General features: G+C 42.9%; 1 protein-coding gene across 1 annotated transcript in view; it reads right to left on the reverse strand.

Moving 5' to 3' along the window:
- BMP7 (bone morphogenetic protein 7) overlaps positions 1 to 17,199 on the reverse strand; it is an 85,630-nt gene extending 68,431 nt beyond the window's left edge. Inside the window, exon 1 of the mRNA XM_038750277.1 lies at positions 16,386 to 17,199. Within this exon, the coding sequence (XP_038606205.1) occupies positions 16,386 to 16,800 (415 nt within the window). The 5' untranslated portion in view covers positions 16,801 to 17,199. The remainder of the gene's footprint in view (positions 1 to 16,385) is intronic.
- Between the last annotated feature and the right edge of the window lie 4,256 nt (positions 17,200 to 21,455).

A 21,455-nucleotide genomic window follows, 5' to 3' on the forward strand; every position in this document is an offset into this window, starting at 1 on the left:
AATGCTTGTGATGAGCGCTTATATCTTTCATTCAATCATATTTATTGAGCGCTTAGTGGCTGCAAAGCACTGTACTAGGCACTTGGGAGAGTACAATATAACAATAAACAGGCACATTCCCTGCCTACAATGTTCTGGTCCCTGTCAATCGCAGGATAAACACCCCTCCCTTTCCCATTTGACACAGATTTCGGAACTCTCAAAGCCTAAGACCTTCCATCGGACACTAAAACTAAAGTTAATGCAACGTTTTGGGAGGGTTTATAAAAAGAAAATATTTTCTAGAAAACTGGGCTTAGTAGGATTGAAATGCCAGGTTAGTGTTTCCATTTCCTCTGATTTACTGATCGACATGCAGTTCAGTGCAAAAGTGATCAGTCCTAGAGCACTTTAATAACACAGCTGGACCACTGAGGTGAGGATGTCTGCTTTCTCACTGCTCTAATTATCTTTCAGCTAGTTGAATTTCCATCTACTTGGCTTCTGTTCTCTATTACTGTGAAGGGGCAGCATAAAGTTACCAATACAACAGAGGACTAAACATCATTTGCAAAATCGGCCTGGAAGGACCGGATTCTAGACTGGTACAGCTGGTTTAAGGTATTTTGGAAGCAAATGAAATCAAATGAGAATTTATAATCCTTCCTGAGGTCTGGATTCCATCAGGCTAAACTCATTAGGCAGTAAGGTGCAGGTGCAGCTAAAAAAAGGATTGTTCTGCCTTCCTTAATACCACAGATTTGCATCTTGTGTTCAAAATAAAAGTCTTTTAAAAGCATATGCATTCATTGTGCATCTATTGGCAACACTTAAAACAAAGAGATTGTTTGATAGACTCTTCAAATGCTTTATTTATGTAAACAGAATGTGCATATATTTGCACTAATGTTGAATAGACACTTCAGGGGGATACTTTGCTGAAACAGTATCTCTGTTTTGAAATCTTGCATTAATTTTATTTTGCTCTATCTCAAGACTCTCTGGTATCAGAACCACCCTAACTGTACGTCTTCTTCCTTTGTGTTTTAATTTCAGTACAATTTAAAAAACCAAGTACATAAAATATAAAGTGAGTTTTTAAATTACAAGTGCTTATTATGAGTTATAGTAAATAAATAATGAACATGTCAAACAGATTTCCAGATGGTCCTTTGTTTTTGTAAAGGAGCCATTTTGGTATCAAGAGTAATTCCTGGTTCCTACATGTTCATTATGGTAAAACATATTGTAATAAAAATGCAAACCTCCCCAAAATCATAAGACACCTAATTGGAAGGCAAGAGTTTCATAATTCGCTTTCAACATTTAAAAAAAAAAAAAACTTGCAATCTTTTCATTCATTCATTCAATCGTATTGATTGAGCGCTTACTGTGTGCAGAGCACTGTACTAAGCGCTTGGGAAGTACAAGTTGGCAACATATAGAGATGGTCCCTACCCAACAACGGGCTCACAGTCTAAAATCTTTAACATGAGCATTCAAACTCTGATACTATCAGAGTTTGGTATTAGTTCAATCGTATTTTGAATACACAGAGCATCTTTTCTCTAAGAAACTCAAATCACTTAAAAGCTGTATTCACATTAATTCTTAAAACTTTGCAGTAAATGATTAGGGCATTTGTTAGGTGCTTACTATGTGCCAGGCACTGTACTAAGCACTGAAAAGGGAACTGGAGGTAGATTGGTGGAATCCCAAGCCCCATGAGGCAGAGGCCGGGGTACTGTCCTTACAGGATCAAGACTATCTAACCAGGGTATAGGAAGTCATTTAAAGGTAAAATTCCTCTCTAATTTACAGCCTGAGACCAGAGTATCTGCCTGACTTGTGGAGAACAAGAAAACTCTTTATTCTTCCCCATGGTTCTTACTTAAGTGTCGGTCGCTATTTGTTGATCACATACCATGGATTGTCACCTCCACCATTAACAGAAGGAGTGGAGATTCTTCCTGAAAAAGGTATTTTTTTAATGGTATTTGTTAAGTGCTTACTATGTGCCTGGCACTGTACTAAACTAGGCTGTATTAGGTACAAGCTAATCAGGTTGGACACAGTCCCTGTCCCAGATGGGGCTCACAGTCTTAATCCCCATTTTACAGGGGAAGTAAGCGAGGCACAGAGAAACTAAGTGAATTGCCTAAAGTGACCCAGCAGACAAGTGGCAGAGCCAGGATTAGAATTAGCCTGGTCTATCTGACTCTCAGGCCAATGCTCTGTACACTAGCCCCTGCTGCTTCTCTAAGCAAACAGTACTGAAGCAAATAGTATTGCCAAACTGTACTTCCCAGCGCTTAGTACAGTGCTCTGCACACAGTAAATGCTCAATAAATGATTGAATGAATGAATAAATGTATTAACGTGCCAAGATTTTGCAGATAGAGAAACAATAGATTAAATGACTTGCCCAAGCCAGCTGAATTCTTCTATATTTTGAAAGCTGAGAAAATTCACCAGTGCCATGTTGTATGGGATTTCAGGGGTGGGGAATAAAAGCAATCAACTGACAATAAAGCACTTACTGGTTTAGGGTATTTGCTCCACCTAATCCAATATACTTTATTAAGCCCCTCTCAATGAGGGATGAAGTTCCATCGCTAATCAGGGCTGTGAATCATACCTATGTTTCTCCATTTTTTTTAATGTTAAGCGCTTACTGTGTGCCAGGCATTTTGCTGAACACTGGGGTATATACACGCTCATAGGCCTGATCACCTCTTCTCACTACACAATGTAGAGTAGATGGCTTTCCTTTCATTTGATAAAGACCTACAACCTCTTAGGTCAAACGAGCTCAATAAGGCCTTAGATCCAGGCTCTGCAGGATAACAGACTATGGTTTCCATCCTCTGATCCTCACGACGGGACTCTAAAGCACTGTTCTGTGCACAGACCTCCTATCAACATTCCAATCTGGTTGGGATTTCAAAACAGTCAGTGAGGGAAGTATACACACCAGAGAGCTGCACCTGAGACTAGTAATCTGGGGATTGGAAAATAGGCATTCCCTTTCCCCCCACCACCCCCCCAGCCTCTTGGGCTCAGATGAGTTGCTCACTTAGGATGGATTAGAGAAACCCAATTGGCTCATCATCATGTGCAACCACGATTTATGAAGAACTTTCAGGGTGAGGGAACTGCAAGTCCTTTCAGTCCACAGAATCATCACGTTGAGCATTCTGTTACTGTGTGAGAGCTATATTTACCTGTTTGGAAATGATTGGGGGATTAATAATAATACTCATAATACTATTGTTAATAAAAATCTACATTCAGTCCTTATCATGTGCCAAGTGCTAGGGTGATGGTTGTGGTATTTCTTGAGCGCTTACTATGTCACTAAGCTTAGCTCTGCGGTTGACACAAGATAATCGGATCAGATACCGTTTCAGTCCCATAAGGGGCTCACAGTCTCAGAGGGAGGGGGAACATGTTACCTTGTCTCCATTTTACAGATGAGAAAACTGAGGCAAAGAGAAGTTACGCAACTTCACACAACAAGAGAGTGGCAGAGCTGGAACTAGAACTCAGGTCTCCTGAGTCCCAGTTCTGTCCACTTTCCACCTGCTGTTCCTATTCAAGGACCGTAAATGGCACTAGACTCTAGACTATACAGTCTGTCTGTCATGTCTGTCTCTCCCTATACAGTCTAGAGTTACTACAGTCTACTTAAAGTCCTTAGTCTGTAAACTTGTTTGGGCAGGAAATGTGTTACATTGTACTAGCACTTAGAACTGTGCTCTGCACACAGTAAGTGCTCAATAAATACAATTAACTGACTGACAACTCCATTCTTAAAGTCACCAAAGGTCGAAATAGACACACATATAATCTAAATAGACACACATATAATCTAAATAGACACACATATAATGCAGGCAAATGTCACAATGATTTTGAGGAACACGTCCCACCACCCAGGTCATTGAAATGTCCCGCATTTTTACAAATGACCAGAGAAAATGGACCACATCTCACCCACACACACATGAGACTGGATTTCTGTCCATGCTGCTAGCTACCTAAAAGGGAAAGAAGGAAGGACACCAATGTCTGCTGTTTCGAGAATGGGGCCAACTCAGCCTGGTCTTGCTCAACACCAATTACAGAGAAACTCCTCCCCACTAATTAAAACAGGCTACTTTCAACATGAGCCCTGCTCTGACAGGACAGAGGGGAAATGGAGAGAAGTGTTGAGAAGATAAAGATAGACAGAGTAATAGTAGTAATAGTATCTACTCCTTCCCCTCTGAGGTTAATAATGATAATAGTAATATTTGCTAACTGCTCACTATGTGTAAAGCATTGTTGTAAGCTCTGGGGAAGATACAACATAATCAGATCAGATACAGTCCCCAGCCCACACAGGGATCAAAATCTAAGTAGAAAGAACAGCTATTGAATCCCTATTTTGTAAACGAGGTAACTGAAGTCCAGAGAAGTTAAGTGACTTGCCCAAGGTCACACAGCAGACACAGGATGGAGTCAGGATTATAACCCAGGTCCTCTGACTTCCAGGACCGGGCTCTTTCCATTAGGCCATGCTGCTCCTCTCTGCATCCCATTACCCTACTTAGCCCAGTAAGGGAGCTGAGAGGAAGAATGCCACCTTTTTCCCAGACTTTGCATTTTGCAAAACACTGATAATTTACCCCAGCTGACTTCATAAGAAATCAACAGATACAATCCCTGTCCACAATGAGCTTACAGTCTGACTTGCTCCCTCTGTTTCTTCTCCCCCCCACCTCCACCGGCCCACAGCACTTATGGACATATCTGCAATTTATTTTTTAATACTGATGCCTGTCTCCCCACCCCACTAGACTGTAAGCTCATTGTGGGCAGGGAATGTGTGTGTTCATTGTTTTACTGCACTCTCCCAAGCGGTTAGTACAGTGCTGCACACAGTAAGCGATCAATAAATATGAATGAACTACGATTGAATGAGAGTGTGTGTGCGTGCACACATGCATGCATGTAGTGTGTCACTGAGGGGTGACTGTGTGAGTGTTAGAATGGGCATGAGAGTGAAAAGATCAGGAGAGAAAGAAAAGGAGAAAGAAGAAAAGATACAAACATGAAGAGGAGCAGGAGGTGAAGGGGGGCTGAGGAGGAAGAGGAGATGGGGCAAAAGAGGAAATGAAGAAAGAAGAGCTGGAGGAGGAGGTGGGGAGATGAAGGGGAGAAAGAAGGAGGAGGATGGGGATAAAGAGAAGATATGGAGGAGGAATTGGGGGAAGAGAAGGATGGAGAGGTTCAAGGGAGAGGAGAGTCCAAAAAATATGACAGCCCAGTGCCCCTAACAATTCTTGTAAGAAATGTGTCAAACTGTCTGGATATCTGGGTATCAACATCAGTTTTTCTTATCTCATTTCTCTTGAGGATCACTCTATTTCTTTGTGAGATTTCTCTCAGTGTCTGTCTCAACTATACAACTCTTGTGAACGATTCTGTCTCTTTTCTCTGTCCCAACTTTCCTGAGTTTTTATTTTTTCCCCCACACACACATTTGGCCCATTGGTATTGGCCCCTCTTTATGTCTTCCCCCACCCCCACCAGCCAGGTTCTCCAGTCCTGGGTTGGAGCCCCATTTTCATCCTGAGATCATCTTAAATCAACTGCTTTTTTTGCAAGTCCCTAAATACGCACATTAAAAATGCATTTGCTTGATAAAACTGTGTTAGCATACCAGCAGCACCTATTTAAATAGTTTTAAAACCGCGTGTGCACCCTTGCCTAGACTCCATTTCCCACTGTAGATGCAGCCAAGCGGTAACTCAGCCTGGGGCTGGTCGCTTTATGACCTAATTCTTCAAGGTGTGCTAAGGCATAATGGTGCTTGCTTTCAAAGTTCTTTAACATCCTTCAGTGAAATGTGATGTAAAAGTACTATTGCCATCTAAAGATAATACCCGCCTGCTTATAGATTTTCCATTTGAGATCTCTTTATTAATGTATTACCCTCACAGTTATTTCTGTCTTCATTTCCTAGATATCTAAATGCGTCGGTCCAAAGTACCAGCGATCCCAAGAGGAAGCTCACATTTTGAGTCTACCATATAATAACAAAACCAACACCATCAGCATGAAATGCCATTTTTTCACTTAACATTAATGGGAGAAAAAAAGTGCACTGAATAAAGATTTAAACCTCTGCTTCAATTTCCAGTATCTTGATTCATGAAATCACTTGCCACCCAGCTAGAATATACTTCCAAAACAGAGAACATATGAGCCACACTGAGAAAGCATGAAGATTATTTTTGGTTCTCTGCTTTGGTTTATGATGAGGATATAACTCCAATTAAGAGTTAAGTGGTAAAGTAGTTAAAATGCAACTAGGTTCATTTATTGTTTCCTCTGAAAGGAAACAACCAACCAGCAGCCTATAACATTTATTACACTATGAAGATTGAGACCGTTCCATTTTTAAAGTCCTTTTTCTGAATGAATGTTGAATTCCAAGCAATTCAATTGGTGGAAATTGAACAAAGCAAAATACGTGTGTGTGTGTGTGTGTGTGTGTGTGTGTGTGTATGCATTTGTACATGTGCACGTGTGGGTGTCTGGATGGATGTAAAGGCAGAGAAAAAGAATGAATATGAAATATAGAAAAACAGAGTTGGAAGGGATTTCTAAAAATCATTCAATCAATTCATATTAAGCGCTTACTGTGTGCAAAGCACTGTACTAAGCACTTGTGAAAGAACAATACAATAATAAACAGTAACATTCCCTGCCCACAAGGAGCTCACAGTCTAGGCGGGGGAGATAGACATCAATACAAATAAATAAAATTACTGATATATACATAAATGCTGTGGGGCTGGGGGTGAGAAAAGGGAGTAAATCAAGGCTACCCAGAAGGGAGTGGGAGATGGGGAAAACTTGGCCTTAGTCTGGGAAGGCATCTTGGAGAAGATGCGCTTTGAATCATCCACACAAATCTCTGCTTCAAGGCAAGTGAATGATTAAACAGTACAATGTCATCTTTATCTTGCTCTGACCGTACTGCTTTACCACAGGTCTTCCATTTAAAGCAAAAATGTGGATGCTCAATATGAAGGAGACAGAGGGGGAGACAGACAAGATACAAAAAAGGGAGATGGGTGGGAAGAAAAAAAGAGCGACAGAAAAAGAGTGAGAGAGAGACACTCCTCAGAGTGTTAGGAAACACTTTTTATTAGCCTGAACATGCTGCTTTGGTATATTAATGATGGTATTTATTATGCACTTATTAGGCCAAGCACTATATTAAGCACTGGGGTAAATACAAGATAATCAAGTTGGACACTGTCCCTGTTCCATATAGATATGACAGTCTAAGAGACTGTGGTCTAGTGGATACAGCACAGGCCTGAGAGTCATAAGGGCCTGCGTTCTAATCCCAGCTCTGCCACTTGTTTGCTCTGTGACCTTGGGCAAATCACTTCACTTCCTTGTGCCTCAGTTACCTCATCTGTAAAATGGAGACTGAGACTGTGAGCCCCAAGTGGGACAGGGACTGTGTCCAATCTAATTTGCTTGCATCCCCCCCAGTGCTTTGTACAGTGTCTGGCACATTGTAAGCACTTAAAAATACCACAATTATTATTGTTGATATACTAAATTAACACACAATTGTTATTAATAATACTAAAAGAGAGGGAGAAGGGTATCATCCCCATTTTACAGGTGAGGAAACTGAGGTTTCAAACTGGAATCGTGAGAACTTGCGAGGTAAACAAGGATTAGATGGGTTATAGATAAAGAGCTTTAGATGTCAGTGGCTACAATTTTAAAGATCTGCAATGAGACAGTAAACGATGCTCCTATTTTTTTGTGTGTTTCCCTATTAATATTTTGCAAGTCATTCTACTGACTACATCAAATGATTAACTCCCGTTTCTCTTGGAGAATGTGTGCTTAGCATGGGTTAAACCCTTTTAATTTGTCAATAAAAATTACAAGAATGCTAATGATTTTGAGATCAGATCAAACATAAAGGAATGTTGTTTCCCTCCCCTCACATTTCACAACACTCATCACCTGTTAAAGAATCATTTTCATGTGTTTTTCTAGAATGATAATATAGCCTGCCACCTTAAGGATCTTCACCCAGCTCTTCAGGCACTATAATTGTAAACCTTTCCAGGCAATTGACTTTACTCTGTCAAAAAAAAGTTGGAAAGGTTTTGTGTCTTATTTTTACCAGCCACAAGGGCAGTAAATACTATCCAGTTGAAGAATTGCCTTATTGCATTAAAAAGATGCCACTTGCACTGGAAGAGAGCACTCATGCTCATGCACATGAATTGGTGGAAAAATGTTGGAGCTTTAGAAAGCTACTTCTAAAATCGCACGGCTCAGTGGAAAGACCATAGGCTTTGGAGTCAGAGGTCATGGGTTCAAATCCCAGCTCCGCCAACTGTCAGCTGTGTGACTTTGGGCAAGTCACTTAACTTCTCTGTGCCTCAGTTCCCTCATCTATAAAATGGGGATTAAAACTGTGAGCCCCCCATGGGACAACCTGATCACCTTGTAACCTCCCCAGCGCTTAGAACAGTGCTTTGCACACAGTAAGCATTTAACAAATACCATTATTATTATTATTAAAATAGGGAAGCAGCATGGCCTAGTGGATAAAGCACGGGCCTAGGAACCAGACGACCTGGGTTCTAATCGCGGTTTCACCACTTACCTGCTATATGACCTTGGGTATGTCACTTCACTTCTCTGTGCCTCATTTTCCTCAACTGCAAAATGGGGATTCGATACCTACTCCCCCTCCTACTTAGACTGCGAGCCCCATGTGGGACAGGGACTGTGTCTGACCTGATTAACCTGCATCTGTCCCAGTGCTCAGAACAGTGCTCGGCACATGGCAGGAGCTTCAAACACCATGAAAAATACGGCTGTTATCATCAAGAAGAAGTTGAAAAGGAGTTAAGGTACACAAAAGGCCAACTCAAATTCAGTACCTGAAAATACGTGAGCTTTAGTTGTTGAAAACAGTGAAAGTTTGTACTGGCTGGCCAAACTTAATTAAAACAAGCAGCGAGGCTCAGTGGAAATAGCTCGGGCTTGGGAGTCAGAGGTCATGGGTTTGGATCCCTCCTCAGCCACTTGTCAGCTGTGTGAACTTGGGCAAGCCACTTAACTTCTCTGTGCCTCAGTTACCTCATCTGTAAAATGGGGATGAAGACTGTGAGCTCCACATGGTACAACCTGATCACCTTGTATCCCCCCCAGTGCTTAGAACAGTGCTTTGCACATAGTAAGCACTTAACAAATGTCATCATTGTTATTATTATTATTAAAACAGATAACAAAAGATTCTAACCTGAAAGATAACCCTGGAAGATAAAGATGTTTAAAGAATAACATATGACCTCGAAGATGCATGGAAACTTAATACTTGGTGGGTAGAATTTTTCAAACAGCTTGGAAATAGTTGAAGGTAATTTATGAGAAGACTTGAGTGACAAAGCACATTATTTGAAGTGCCTTTCCTTTGCTAGGCACTTTCTACATTCTTTCTCTTTCATTTCTTTACTCTCAAGGGGCTTCTAAATTCACTGAACCAAAACAACACTTTGTTTGTTGTTATAGTATAACACTGGCACAGATGGTAGACACTGCACCTGTTCCAATAAAATGAGAAAGTTGGAAGATCCAAAACTGAAACATTCATCAAAAGAACTACACTCAAGGAAGGTCAATTTGTACTTTGACTGTCTTCCATAAGGGAAAAAGGTTTTCTCCATCATGTTAAATGCAAGTTATAATAAAAGAGAACTTTTAAAATTAAAGTGTGAACTGAAACAAATGAAAGTAAACCCGAGTTTTCCTTATTTCGCCTCTAAGCACATCTGGGGTTTTTAGATTGTATCTCAGATCTTTTTAAATGACTGGTTGATATTTTAAATCAAAGCGGCTTAATCTCAATACTGTTAAATCGGATAATGAAACCTGAAATTTTAAAGCACAAATAAATCAAGACGGAAGTAACAGCAGTCATAAAATTAGGTCCAGTGACAATCAAGAAAAGTCAACACCCGGCTGTCAGGGAGACACAAGCAAATGAAATATTCAGCATCTGATGGATAAAAAACTGGCAGGCAAAAAAACCCCAAAACAATAAAATGATTAGATGAGAGTCTAATACAGTCACTCTGAAAAACCAAGCCTTTCCAGTTCCATCACTGAAGATCAGTTATGGCTCTCGTGTGCAGCATCCCAATATCCCATACAAAGGATTAGGTACACAATGTCATAAAACCGGACAAGGAAATTCCTGAGCATCATTTAATGCTGGAAGCTTTGCACTGTAAAGCCATTTATATAAAACTGTGGTTGGCAGCTCTCACTCTTCCATGGGAACAAATTAACATTGGCATTCCAAACACAGGAAAGTAAGGAAATTAGAAACACAGTTTACATTTGGCCAGCTCTTTGAAATACTGTACCATGCTACTGATGTCAATTAATGAAAAGCAGAATTTTGCTAAGAGGGTCTGGTTTTGAAACACATTAACACACGTTAAACATGTTTGCACAGGAACCAGATTATAAGCATCTTGGTTCCAAAACAATAAAGCAATTACACTAAAACTTGTAGTCTCCGAGTTGCCATTAATTCAAGCCACTCAATCTGGATCAGAAAAGGCTTTTCACTGCACTCAACATGCAGTTGACACAAATGTTGAAAGAAGAGAAACTAGCATGCTAATCTGAATTTTTACATAAGCACGTGTCAAAATTCATGCCCTCTGAATAATCCTCAAATTCAGAAACGCTTCCATTTTTGTATTTCCTTAGATAAATTGTGTTGCTATTCAACTTTTGATACCGGCAATTTTTCATCAGTGAAGGTCAACTGGATGAAATATCTGTTTTGTATTAAGAAATATCAAGTCACATTTTTTGTCAAATATTATTTGTCAAATACTATTTGTTACAAAAACCAGAATTCAATTGCAGCTGAACAACACAGATTCAACTGCTAATAATAAGCAGGCAGCATAATGGAAGTGGGTATACATTGCGATCATTTGCTGTAAAAGAAACCCTCTTCCTCTATAAACAGTTTCAAGATTAGGAAAGAAAACTATTTGAAGCCTAGTAATAAAATACTGTGCCTTGATTCACTCAGTGCAAGGACCTTGTCTACTGCTAGAACTGGAACTGGGGTTTCAACTCGAAACAGCTGCAAACATATTTCTTTGGAGTTCTCAGAGAGGGATAATATATTTTAAATGAAAGACTAAATGATGAATTAATGACCCTCAATTAATATTTTGGAGGGATTTCCTTAAGGGCTGACCTCCCGTTCCTGATCCAAGCCATTTTCAGATCAACTTAACCTATGAAATGAGCAGAGTTGTTAGATGGGAATTTTAAAAAAAACACAACCAAAAACACCAAAACACCAAAACACTAATCCCTCCTTTCTCCTGGAACTGGTCAGCCCCAAGTATCCCCTTTAGATTTTTGTCATTAATATTTTCTTCATGGTTCATTTGCTCCAGTAACCTCATCCCTTACTCAGCATCAAGCCGGTATTTATCAAGTTTGAGCAATTTGGATATGTTAACCCAAATACGTTATCATTTTCACACGAATTAACAGTTTCCATGTAAATATTGATATTTCCTCACTCACTGCAAGAATAAGAGATATAATGGCACTAACAACATATTTGATTTAAACTAATTAAAAACAGAGGCTCTTTGCAATTGAATATATTGATTTTACCAGTGGGACTTAAATCTTTTATAATAAGTGTACACAGCTGCACCAGTCACCCACCACCACTTTTAAACCTAATCCCCACATTCCTTCTGACAATAACATGACAGGATCCACACATCCCTGTATTAGCCTTAACCCCAGTGACACTGCCAAAATGTATTAAAGTAAAGCATAACAGTGTCCGGAATAAAAGAAGCCTGTCGACAACCCCAACTGGGCCTTAGTAGTTATCTTTTTAAGAAATTAATGTTTCCAGCTTCTTGTTGTCACTGTTCCCCCTTGCTAAGTGTTCTTGCCAAACCCTAGTGGATCAAGGGGGAGAACGTAAAGAGACACTCAGATTCCTCTGGCAGGCCAAAACAAGGCCTTCCGGTAAGACATTCAGGTTTAAAGAGTCATCACGTGACGTAGGAACAGTTACTCTGAAACGAAATCGGACCTTTTCTCGCCGGTTGGTTGTTCGGTTCCTGGCCAAGTTAGAAATGCATCATTTCAGCACGTGGCCATGGTTCCATCCTATTTCCCCCAGGAGTTGCTTTTCTCTTGCCCAGGCCGTTCAGTTATGCCCTCATCGTCTCGCTCAACCTACAGGCAGGCTGGCCCTGGCTAGGAAGACCTTGAGTGCATTGGCTAAGAAAACGGTCTGGCCGAACGTATGGACCGAATCATGTGATCCTGGGCTGGCATTTGGTTCAAGATTTAATCTGCTTTGTTTCAAGTGGGAAATACGTGGAAGATCAAATAAGTTCAAATCCAGGTCAAATATCCTTGAAAAATCTTTGATTTATATAAGCAGGAAAATGAGGTTTAAAAGAAGTGATTATGAAAGGGTTACTAAAAACACAGCTGTATGTGTACTCTTATATCTAAGGCTCGCCACAGAAAAACTGTGTGACATCTATATTAACCTTTGGCTGCTCACCAATGAAGGCCTGCAGTGTGTTGGAATGCAGTGCAGCCCCTTCCAAATTTTAACACAAGCCAGGTTACAGCTGCAAATGCCTGTAGCCCATGCTCACTTTATAAAGTATTCCCTGAAGGAAATTTTTAAACTGTTACAGAATCTTTTTCTAATACCCTACAGTGGTAAAGCCTGTTATTAAAGGGCAAAGGGATGGTTCCTTATGCCAAACACTTGTCAACAAAAAGATTCAGCAGATGGTATAAGATGAAATAAAACTTGGGGGCCCTTCAGCTTCTTGATTTACATTAACAAAAGCCACTTTTATGTGCTGATTCCAAGAGTGACTAATTTTTCTATTCTCTCCTTTTGCTTTTACAAAGATTAAACAATTTTTAATTCATTTATAATCTACAACTGGAGACCACTGCTGATCCCATATCTCTGATGCTTGGACCTTGGGAAAAAATTCTGAAATGGGCTGATTTACCAAGTAAAGCATAGTAAGGACATCCAATTGGACTCAGTTAACAAATTGCAAGCAGCCGTAGGGACTGTTTTCTAGTGAGTAGCCTGTTTTGAATTCTGAAATTAAGTCTACAACAGAGATGTCCAGATCTTGCTAATCCAAACCAGTTTACAGACCACACTATATAACTCTGATATCCAGGCTTATTAAAATCTGAACATGAATTAACTGCATCTAACGTTATATTCTGCTTTCCTACAAAAATTGGTGCCAGACTCTTTGTTAGGAGGAAATATCTGAAATCCTGAATCTCTGAGCTGTTACTTGACTGTAAATTCCCCTTCTCCGGTTTACTCCTCTTTATATTCAGCCAAAAAAACTTAGAATCCCCCAAACTGCCATTAGTGAAAGGGCTAGATTAGCTGCATTCACACAGCAAGGAAAAGAAAAATGCAGTTCAAGAAGGCCTGCAATATTGCAGCAACTGATATCGCCAAAGGAAGACATATCCTCCTCAGGACGTTTTGTGACGTTATGACATTTTCTGCATCTGCTGGCTTTGAGTAATAAAAGACGTCGTCTACGTCCTCTTTTGAAATACAGTTCCCACAGCCTATCTTTTACCAAACTGGGCCACAGTTTAAGTCAGGTTTCACCTAACAATTCACCTCTACTTTAAATTGAATCACAGTAGAAAGTCTTCATTTTTAAAAAACGCATCTGCTCCAAAATAGATCATCTAATTCGCTAATTGATGATAAACTGTACATATTAAAGCCAGTATTGTTTCGAATATATATGTACAATAGCCACTAGCTACCCTAATTTGTTCAAAAGTTCACAAACAAACCAGTCTTTGTCCTTTAAAGATGAAAGAAGTATGACTATAACGGGATGAAAGGTGTACACAGCGAGGAAGAAAGCCATTATGAATCTGTGTCCTTTTTAAACTCGTCCTGGCATGCACCGTTGACAAGGGAACAAAACAGCACAGATAAACCTCTCAAAAGTGCCTTGTTAGTAATAATTCCACCTGTCTATATAAAACCATTGGATCTGGCCTACCCACAAACTAATGACTGACCATGCTGACAGCAATTAAATATAATGGAGCATTTTGCATGAAGGGCACTTTTATACTTTCAGAGCTGACTACAAAAGCCAGGATTTAACAAATGGTTTTTTAATGGACCCAGTCAGGATTTTAATGCTGCACTGTGACCTGTCTAGTTTACTTGTACTTGCCTGCAATCCTCTTTGAAGAGAGTCCTGGGATACTGTACTTTCCTACTCATGATGCTATTTAAACTGGGCATTGTACAACCTTTGGAAGATTAGCTCCAGACTCACACTTTCATGGAAAGGCTTGAACACAAAACTATTTATTTTTAGGAAGTGTGCTTGAGTAGACTTTTCTGGCTAAATTTTTTTTAAAAAAAGACCTCTTCCTCTGAAAATATATCTGGAAGGGAAACACTATTTGCCCTTTCCCCAAGTTCCCACTTTTTTTTCAGGCGCAAACAGAAGTCTTGATTTAGTTTCCTTATTCCAACTTTAAAAAAATCTGTTTAAATCACTTGTTCTTGCTTTGTTTGGGTTTTGGCTGGGGCTTACACATGTAAAAATGTTTTTAAAAAGCCATAGGGTACACTAATTTCAGTGTGTCTGTTATCTCTGAAAGCAAATATTTGATCACCAGCTCTACATTTTGCTCCTTAAATGTTTGATGCTAAGGAGCAGAGTAGGTATTGGCGATGAAATTGTTTGGGGAGCGGCAAACTGATATGGGGTGCTATCTGGCTTAAAGGGGGGAATTTGGGGGGCTGGACTGGAGCGGGTGGGGGGGGGGGGTGGAAGGAGGTTGGCCAAGCAGAGCTACAGGTGAGGACTGGGTAGACTATGGATCCTATGATGCACAGCTGCTCATGCCAGGGGGTCTGGCTCCACCACGGGCTTCTGGCCCGCACACCCCGGGCCGTGGTAGACCCTCGGCGGGCGTTGTGCAGATGGGGCCTGGTGCCTGTTTTCCAAACTGCCCTTCGGATTTGGTCTCACCATTTGGAGAGAGTCCCAATCTGTATGTTTGGTGGTTGCCCAGCCACACGTGATGAGTGCTTAAAATGGATCCGGGCAGCCAGAACCTATAATTACCTATTTAAAATAGAACATTTGCAATGGCAACGTTTTACTCAAATCCGGCCGAATGAGTCAAAGGGAACGTGTTATCTAAAACAAAACAAAATCTGTTGGGATCGGAGGGTTCAATTAAGGAGGTCCGAGCCTAGACTGTGAGCCCGTTGTTGGGTAGGGGCCGGCTCTATATGGTGCCAACTTGTACTTCCCAAGTGCTCTGCACACAGTAAGCGCTCAATAAGTACGACTGAATGAAAGAATGGATATGCCAAAGAACTGGTTGGATTTCAAGCGGCCAGAGAAAGGAAGGCTTCTTCCTTACGTGCGCCTGTGGGAAAAAAGTGAATCCACTGGCCACCACTGGGTCCCAGGACAGAATTGAAGGGAATGGGGGGGGGGGGGGGGGGGGGGAGACTGATCGATTAGGGGGATGGTTGGGGAGGTGGAGATGGATCAATTCAACGGACAGGTTAACCAAACTCGGCCCTTTAAATCTAGCCACCGCTGGCTTCCCCCCTCTACTGGGATCTGTCCATTTGCAGCTCCCCTAGCGCTCTGATCGTTCACATGACTGGGAGCCTTGTCTTTGAACTGGGCCGCAACTCCCGGCTCGTCCCGGTTTTCTCATCTTCCTCGGAGGTGCACGGCCCAAGGAAGAAAGAGCCCGCAGGAATCTTCAGCTCGCCTCTACGGGGTGGGGAGGAGTTGGGGGGTGGGAGCCCGCTTTGGCCTCTGGGGAGGGGGACAGGAGGATAGAGGCCGGAGAGAAAGGTGTGTGGGTTTGGGGGGGCAGGGGGTTAGGGAAGCAGCAGGACGGGACACGAGCCTAATTGCGGGAAGCCGAAATGGATCCCCTGCTAAAGAATTGGCTGAGTTCCCCACCCCACCCCTTGTCTTATCAGAGACAAGAAGGCGTATCCTTGTCTCCCCTTACCCTCTTCCTACCTGCATCATAAACAATGCATCTCACCCCCTTTACTGCCGTCACCGGGGGTTATACAGACACACAGGCACACACACACACCCTTCCATCCCTCCCTGTACCTCGCCAGCCACTTACTTCTCTGCCCACTTTTCAACTTCTGCCCTCCCCCTCCCCTTCGCCGGGGCTAGCCCCTGCACTCACTTGCCCAAACGGCGCCGGCTACTCACCCAGATTTACGAAGCTCATGACCATGTCGGCATCCGTGAGAAAGTTACTGTCCTGCAAGCTGGCTAGCGGGGGCCCCTGTGTGCTGAAGATGGGCTTGTAGGGGTAGGAGAAGCCCTGCCCCTCTTCGCCCCCCTCCTCGTCCACTGCCATGGCATTGTAGAGATCCAGCATGAACATGGGGGCCGAGTTCTGCTTGCCGTGCAGGTGGGGCCGGGGCCGATGGGGCAAGCCCAGGATGGACAGGATCTCCCGCTGCATCTCCCGGCGCTCCTGGCTCCGCAGCCTTCTGTGGATGAAGCTCGAGTGCACCTCGTTATCCAGGGTGAAGTCCGCCAGGATGGAGCGCAGCAGCAAGAAAGGGGCCCAGAGGACCAAAAGGCCGGGGGTCCCCTGGCCGGGCCACACCACGAGCATCTTCTCCCCCGCCTCGCACCGCTCCCCAGGCCGGGGAGATGAAGAGATCGACTGGGCTGGGGATCCAAACTAAATACTTTACCATTAAATACGGCTGAAGGTAAGAGAGGTGTGGGGGTGTGGGGGTGTTTGTGTGCGCGCAGAGGCGGCTTCGAAGTCCTGATCCCTCGCTAAAGAACTGCCCCAGAAATCAGCTGCAGGGCAGTCCTCATGGCCAACTTTCCGGAGTTATTCGCCCTTCGCTCCTTCTCGGTTTGTAAAATCCATCGGAAGGGGAAGAATTGGATAGTGGACCGCGGGAACTGACTGCTTGTGCCCTGAACTCTCCTAGGTGGCTGGTCTCTTTTCTCTCCCTCCTTCAGTCCTTCTCTCTTCTCCACTTCACACACGCCAAGTCAAAGTGTGTTTGAATGCTGCTTTGCAGACAGAGGCAGCAGGAGGTTGTATCTAGTGGGAGGAGCAGCCAGCAAAACTCTGAGGCGCTTTCATTCTCTCTCATTCTCTCCCTCCCTCTCCCTCCCTCTTCCTCCCTCACCTCTCTCCCTTCTCTCTCCCTCTCCCCCCCCCCCCCCCCACACACATACACGCGCGTGCAGACAAATCCACATTAAACTGCTTCAAAAGAGAAATCCGAGTTACAGCCCGGAGGACGATCTCATCAGGTTGCTTTTCAAGATGTTTCTCAGGCTGCAGGCTGAGAGCAGGGTGGGCCTTTCACAAGCAGTTAACTTAATGTAAACGGATTAGGGGCTGGTCACAAGCTGCCCTTGGTGCTTTTCAGGACTGCGTAACAATAGTTATAAAAAGGAAAGAGGACTAAGACATAGTGCCCCTCCACTCCCTAGGAGCCCAGCCCCCTCACTCTGCTCCTCACTCTCCTTCCCCCGCCACCCCCAAACCAGCTGCTGCTACTGCTGCCAGGGGAAATCCCGGCTTGCCCCCTCCCACTCACTCCACCCCACCTCACCACAGCCCTACCCACAGGCATGCCCCTGGGAAGTAACACCCTGATCCAAGAGAGTCAGCAGTGCCACCCTCTGCCCCACCCAGCCACCCACCAGTTGCTGCCATCAGGATGAGAGCTCCTGGATGAAAGCAAATGCCTCCTGCTTCATGCTTCTATTCTTTCTAACCTGTAGGGACTGCCCTCAAGGAGAAGATTTGGAGAGTGGCAGATAGACCGTCCCTACTGTCTCTTCTCTCAGCAAAATTTGGGAGATCCACGGAGCTCGTGCGGCTGATATTCAGCTTCTTTCTTTCAATCAATCAATCAATCAATCGTATTTATTGAGCGCTTACTGTGTGCAGAGCCCTGTATTAAGCGCTTGGGAAGTACAAGTTGGCAACAACTTTCACTAGTGGATCGTTTCTGCCCTCAGATTGGGGACAGAAGGAAGTGAGGTGGTGCCATGCCATCATGGGTTCAAATCCCGGCTCTGCCAATTGTCAGATGTGTGACCTTGGGCAAGTCACTTCACTTCTCTGGGCCTCAGTTACCTCATCTGTAAAATGGGGATTAAGACCGTGAGCCCCATGTGGGACAACCTGATCACCTTGTATCTACCCCAGCGCTTAGAACAGGGCTTTGCATATAGTAAGTGCTTAACAAATGCCATTATTATTATTATAGGGATGAAGTGAAATGGCCTGAATGGGTGTGTAATGGGAGCAGGCTGTACAGGTCTTTGGTCTTGTTTTCCTTTTCCACACTGGGTGACTCTTGCACTCCACCCTGTGGACCTTTCCATGGGACAATCAAATCTGGCTACCAAGAGACTTGCACTTGGATCTGTGACCTTTGGACATTTGGTATTCGTGCCCCCCCAGCCCCAAAGCACAAATGCACATATCTATAAATTATATATTATCGATTATTTATTTATATTCATAACCTGTCTCCCCTTCTAGACGGTGAACTCATTTTGGGCATGGAGCATTTCTACCAAGACTGTTGTATTGTACTCCCCCAAGTGTTTAGTAAGTGCTAAATACCAATACCGTTGGTCTAATGGTTTGATCGACTGAGATGCTCAATCCCCATTTTACAGGTGAAGAAACTGAGGTACAGAGAAGTTAAGTGACTCGCTCAAGGTCACACAGTAGGCAAGAGGCAGAGCCAGTATTACAACCCATGTTCTCTGACTATGCCATGCTTTTTCCACTAGGCCACACAGCTGCCCTTAGTGAATAACATACAATTATTTCCCCAAGACCTTTTCACCCAAGTAAACTTCCAAAACCGCACCCCACTCCCGGAGCCTAGTCTCCATTTCAGCTGAATGCCGTGTCACATCTTTTTCAACTCTCCCTCACTCCTCACCCTTCCTTCCCCACTATTTCATAGCATCAAATCATAGAAGAGAGTGATTCAAGGCCTGGTGTAGCAAATATTACGGAAAACAGCTGGCTGGATTGGGCTGGGGCCATTTGTGAGCATCTGGGTGAAAAGCAAAGGAAAACATTTTTAAAGTTTAGGCTCTTAAAACACACACACACACACACACACACACACTCACTCACTCACACACACTCACACAACCCCCTCCCCCTCCCCCCAGCTTTCCTGAATGGTTCCTTTTGCTATGCAGAAGGAAGAGAATTTATTCAGAGCTGATAAGCAAAATTCCCCTCAAGGTTTAGATGACCGATTCCAGGAAAGAAAAAGATCTTTTGAAAATGCAGGTGAGCCACACTACATTTTCTGAAGATACAACCTTTTTCATTCATTCAACTCCTTGTCCCACCTGTCAGCTCCCCAGCTACTTCACTAGTTTTTATCTAATTTTCCCTCCAGCCTTCCAGCCCTAGCAGTTGGCTGTGGAGCCAGTGATGGTAAACGTGTACGATGTTCCATTTCAGAGGTGTTTGCATTTCATTGCTGTGTAATCTGATATGCAAAATTAGCCTGCAAAGCTCCTTGGGGTTAAGTTCTTCAGGATAAATGATGCTATATAAAGGAAAGGTATTGTTATCATCTGACTCCACAGCACCCAGAAAAGCCGAGAGACTGTGCAGCACTCTCTATATTCTCCAGGTGACGGGCAAGGATTTTTCATATCGTACATCATCAGTTAAATCTTGTGAAATGGTTTTACTAACAGCATATGTTTCTAAGGCAATAAGAAGAAGAACAGCATTTTGCTGACTTGTACATTATTCAGGTTAGGTACAGACTTAATTTTCATTTGTAATGCCACCAGATGCACTGATAGAAAAGTCAGATGCTTGGAAAATAAAACTTCTTCCCTTGACTCCTGCAAAGGCTAGATAAGCGAGCACTCCTGGATCTTTCTATCTCTCATTTCACCACACAGTATCTCAGGACCTCCACTGGTAAAATGGGGACAGTAATCCTTGTTCACAAGGGGCCATGAAAGGAGTCCTATCCATAAAAAAGAGAATTTTAATGTAGACAAAATGTATAATTCATTTCCAATGAAAATCTCCTTTAGTTTACCAGGGTATGAACGATATAGCCCAGCCCCACTGCACTTCTGTACGTATCTGTAATTCATTTATTTATATTAATGTCTGTCTTCACCTTTAGACTGTAAGCTCATTGTGTAACAATTGTCTATTGTTATATTGTACTCTCCCAAGCACTTAGTACAGTGTGCTGCATGCAGTAAGCGCTCAATAAAAACGATTGAATGAATGAATGAATTTGTGACTATCTTCTGTGTTTTTGTTATCCAAACCAGTAAGAAAGACAGAGAATGAATGTCTTTTGTTGAGTTTAAGTGCATGTGGCAGAGACCACAGTTCCAAAATGGAAAATGTGCATGCACACACACACACACACACACACACACACACACACACACACACACATATACACACTCACACACACCCTCTCCAAAGAAATTTGATGCCTGAGCCACAATTTGGTGTCCTGCACACCCAAGCTGCAGCCTCAGGCTGCAACACTGTTAATTACTGTTGTTGTCATTATTTATTCTTTTTGCTGGCATTTGTTTTTAGAATTTATTATCATGTATTTCCTGTGAGGAAGAGTATACATAGGATGTACAACACCTAACTCCGGTGCATAGTCCTCTGCCTAAGAGTATGAGCACCCCAGTTTTGACCCCTACTCAGGCAAGAAGATTTTCACTGCAGCTCACGTACCCCTTTTCCCTAACCAAACCGCTGTGATTTCAATCTCTCCATCTTGTTTCCATGATGTGCCTGTGTCTGTGACTCTGATCTAGAAATGGCCAGTGGCCAAGTCATTCCTCCAGGTCCCATTCCCACCAACCTTGTAGTTCTTTAGGTTTATTACCTGGCCAAATCAGAGATAGTGGTTAGCTATCTCTACAGGTTTGGAACAATCCTCATTCGTTCATTCATTGCTTCAACCATTCATCTATTCCTCAAGTATACTGAGTACCTACTACGCCAGGGGTGGCCAAGCCACATGAGCCAAAGAACCTCAAACCAAAAACATAATATGGTTGAGAGCCATAAATAAATAAAAAAACTTTAACAGGAACGGCAAGCAGTGGGCAGTGCAGTGGCAGCAAGTGGTAAAGAGTTAGTGTCGGAGGTGGGGGAGGGAGGTGATGAGTGGCAGCAGCTGGGGCAGGAGCTGGGGATGCCCCTCACAACCTGAGCCCATACTGGCAGAGGTACCATCCCCAGAAGGGCCCAAGCAG

This window comes from Tachyglossus aculeatus, chromosome 8 (genome assembly GCF_015852505.1).
Source record: "Tachyglossus aculeatus isolate mTacAcu1 chromosome 8, mTacAcu1.pri, whole genome shotgun sequence".
NCBI classification, from domain to species: Eukaryota; Metazoa; Chordata; class Mammalia; order Monotremata; family Tachyglossidae; genus Tachyglossus; species Tachyglossus aculeatus.